Source organism: Lolium rigidum, chromosome 2 (assembly GCF_022539505.1).
Source record: "Lolium rigidum isolate FL_2022 chromosome 2, APGP_CSIRO_Lrig_0.1, whole genome shotgun sequence".
In the NCBI taxonomy this organism is placed as follows: Eukaryota; Viridiplantae; Streptophyta; class Magnoliopsida; order Poales; family Poaceae; genus Lolium; species Lolium rigidum.
In genome coordinates, this window is record NC_061509.1 from 238161390 (window position 1) to 238164765 (window position 3376).

The 3376-nt window shown below is 53.0% G+C and overlaps 1 protein-coding gene across 1 annotated transcript; it reads left to right on the top strand.

Moving 5' to 3' along the window:
• The first annotated feature begins 432 nt into the window (after nucleotides 1–432).
• Nucleotides 433–2295, top strand: LOC124693164 (ethylene-responsive transcription factor RAP2-4-like). The gene has a single exon (XM_047226631.1). The coding sequence runs from the start codon at nucleotides 1003–1005 to the stop codon at nucleotides 1987–1989; it is 987 nt and encodes a 328-aa protein (XP_047082587.1). The 5' UTR covers nucleotides 433–1002; the 3' UTR covers nucleotides 1990–2295.
• The last annotated feature ends 1081 nt before the right edge of the window (nucleotides 2296–3376 follow it).

The window sequence follows — 3376 nt, forward strand, 5'->3', positions numbered from 1 at the left end:
AAATGTATGCTTAGAAGAAAAGACTCTAACGAGTGAAGAAGCGTGTTCCAGTTTAAATCAAGGGGTTTGTAGCTCTTGGTGCAACGTAGAAGCCATATTCTGAAGGGCAAACTGCAGCGCAATTTGAAGTCAAACGAGAGCACTACCACCCAATCCCACGCTGCCATTTGCACACAAAAAAACAGGGTGGCGATGATCACCCGCGTGTCCGGAGCACACCTGGCAGAACCCTATTGGCCACAACTTGGTATTCGCGCGTGCTACCTGCCGTAGGCTGACGACACGGACGATAGCAACATCCCATTTTCAAAATCGCAAATGCAAACTCCCAACAAGAAACGATTAGCGAAAAATTTAATCAGATTGCACGGGGAATAATGGTTGCTTCGCTTTGCTTGCACGGCCAGAGCCTTGGGGCTATAAAAGGCCCGGGAGCGACGCCTCTTCTTCCTCAGAGAGACGCTTCAACCCCCACCACCACCTCAAGAACTCGCAGCCCCGCCACATCCCATTCCACTCCACGGTGAGGTTGAGCGATCCCGATCCGACGACGAATTCTTCAGCACCAGCAGCGGCGACGACGGCAGGTTTGCTCTCTGAACTTCTCTGAGACCTTGTTAGCGGCAGGAAAGAATCACGCGAGAAATCTGCAAGGTTCCAGCAGGCGTTTCTTCTCGGATTATTAGATCGAAAGAAGCGTCTTTGCTCTGGGATTTTCTTGATTTCTTGGCCACCCTCTTCACTCTCCTAGCTAGGAGGAACAGAGATCCAGAGAACCTTTTTTCTCTCCTGGATTCTTGCTCGCCTTCTTTTTTCAGCCTTCCTCTTCCTCGGTACGGCCGGAAAGGGTTCTTTTGCAATACCCTTCTTGTTCGTCCGATTTATTTTCCCCAGCTCCCTTTGTTTCTCTAATTTTATTGAGGAACGGGGAAAGCTCCCTTTTTTCCATTCCATTTTTAGTTCAGCCTCGGTCTTCTTCTACCTCTGCCGACCCAAGCCCTCATGGCCGCAGCCATAGACATGTACAAGTATAACACCCACCAGCTCGCCTCCTCTACCGCCACCTCTGCTTCGGATCAGGAGCTCATGAAAGCGCTCGAACCTTTTATCACGGGCGCTTCCTCCTCTCCCTACCAGTATCCCTACTACTCCCCTTCTTCCTCCTCCATCACCCAAGATTCTTCTTACATGGCCACTCCATCCTCCTACGCCTCTTACGTTCCCACCGCCGCCGCAACCACCTCGTCGTCTTTCTCGCAGCTCCCGCCGCTCTACTCGTCGCAGTACGCGGCGTCGGCCGTGAACGGGCCGATGGGGCTGGCTCAGCTCGGCCCGGCCCAGATCCAGCAGATCCAGGCCCAGTTCTTCGTACAGCAGCAGCAACACCAGAGGGGCCTGGCCGGCTCCTTCCTCGGCCCGCGCGGCCTGCCGATGAAGCAGTCCGGGTCGCCGCCGCGCGCTGCCGCGCTGGCCATGGCCGGGGTGGTGGCCGCGCAGTCGAAGCTCTACCGCGGCGTGCGGCAGCGGCACTGGGGCAAGTGGGTGGCGGAGATCCGCCTCCCCAAGAACCGGACCAGGCTCTGGCTCGGCACCTTCGACACCGCCGAGGACGCCGCGCTCGCCTACGACAAGGCCGCCTTCCGCCTCCGCGGCGAGCAGGCCCGCCTCAACTTCCCGTCGCTCCGCCGCGGCGGCGCCCACCTCGCCGGCCCGCTCCACGCCTCCGTCGACGCCAAGCTCACCGCCATCTGCCAGTCCCTCGCCACCGCGCCCTCCTCCAAGAACGGCGTGGAGCCGGAGTCCCCCAAGTGCTCGGAGTCGACGGAGGGCGAGGACTCCGGCGTGTCCGCGGGGTCTCCTCCACCGCCGCCGCCCGTCCCGGAGATGGAGAAGCTGGACTTCACGGAGACGCCGTGGGACGAGTCGGAGACCTTCCACCTGCGCAAGTACCCGTCCGTGGAGATCGACTGGGACTCCATCCTCTCGTGAACATGAAGCAACTGCTACTACTAGTACATACAGTCTTCGTTAAGCTCTGTAGCTAAGATGTAATTTCATTTCCAATTGGCAGCTGCTCTGGCTCGACGGCATTTTAGACGTCGGCCATGGCGGCTGCGACTAGCAGCAAGTAACTAGTAGCAGTAGTAGCCAGTGGTGTTTAGTAAGGTCGTCGCTACGTTCGTCGTGTAACTGATCTCCTGGTTGAACTGCCGGCTGTTTTTTCGCTCGGCAGGGCCAGTCGAGAGGTGTAATCCTGTTTTAGCTACCAGTTCAGAAATTCACTTGCTTATGTAACTATGTGCTTGTCTCTGAGATGTTTGTTTGTGTGATGATTTGCGATGACCTCATGCACTGGTACGTAGTGCTCTTGCTATTACACTCTCATATGTTTGTTTTTGTGATGATCTTTGATCTGCAAGAGCTGATGAAATTATCTGCAGTGCTCTTGCTGTTACATGTGTGCATCATCCCTGAGACGTTGTGTTTTTCATTCGGCTTGCACCACCAAAGTGTTCATGATGATGGCTTTTTCAGAAACAAAAGTGTGGGATGATGATAGCATCGGGTTCAGTTTCATGGAAACATGTCGAAGCACAGGAGACGAACTCGCAATGAGATTACCATACCATGGGATGCATTTTTGTTCCACTTGCAAAGGTTATGTCATCAAGCTTTTTCATGAGACTTTTAGCGTGTGATAAGCACTCTAGCTGAAGTGCAAACTGGCACTCAAGCTGTCAAGCACGGCTAATTCATATGCAGCGACCAAGTTTGGCATAGCTGATCTCTCATATCTTTGTTTGTCCGATGATCTGTGATCTGCGGGAGCTGATGCCGTGATTTGTAGTGATCTCTTGTTACAGGTTTGCATCATCCCTGAGAAGTTGTGCTTGTGCCGCCAAAGTGTACATGATGATCGATGGCTTTTCAGAAACAAAAGTGTAGGATGATGGAGCCATCGCGGTTTAGCTTCATGGAAACATATCTAAGCACAGGAAACGAACTCGCAATCAGATTATATCGTCATTCCTTTTCACGAGACTTTGAGCGTGTGATAACTGATAAGCACTCCAGCTGAAGTGCAAAGTGGCACTCAAGCTGTCAAGCACCACTAATTCATATGTGGCGACCAAGTGTGATAGTGTTGCTTGCCGCACTCTCTGTGCCTCTTGACCAACTCGCGCTCCCTCGTCAGTGCTAATTCAGATGTAGCAATCCAACTTCCAATCCCACAACTCTTGCCAATTCCCTGATTCTATTGTTAGGATGCAGACGAAAGCACTAACATCACACCCACATTTGCAGACATATCATATTTCTTCACATATATTCCGAGACACAAAAAAAAAAAAAATCTGCCAAAGAAGCGTCCGGA

Bases quoted from the DNA above. Each gene is read 5' to 3' on its own strand.
- LOC124693164 (XM_047226631.1), top strand. From the start codon at position 1,003: ATGGCCGCAGCCATAGACATGTACAAGTATAACACCCACCAGCTCGCC.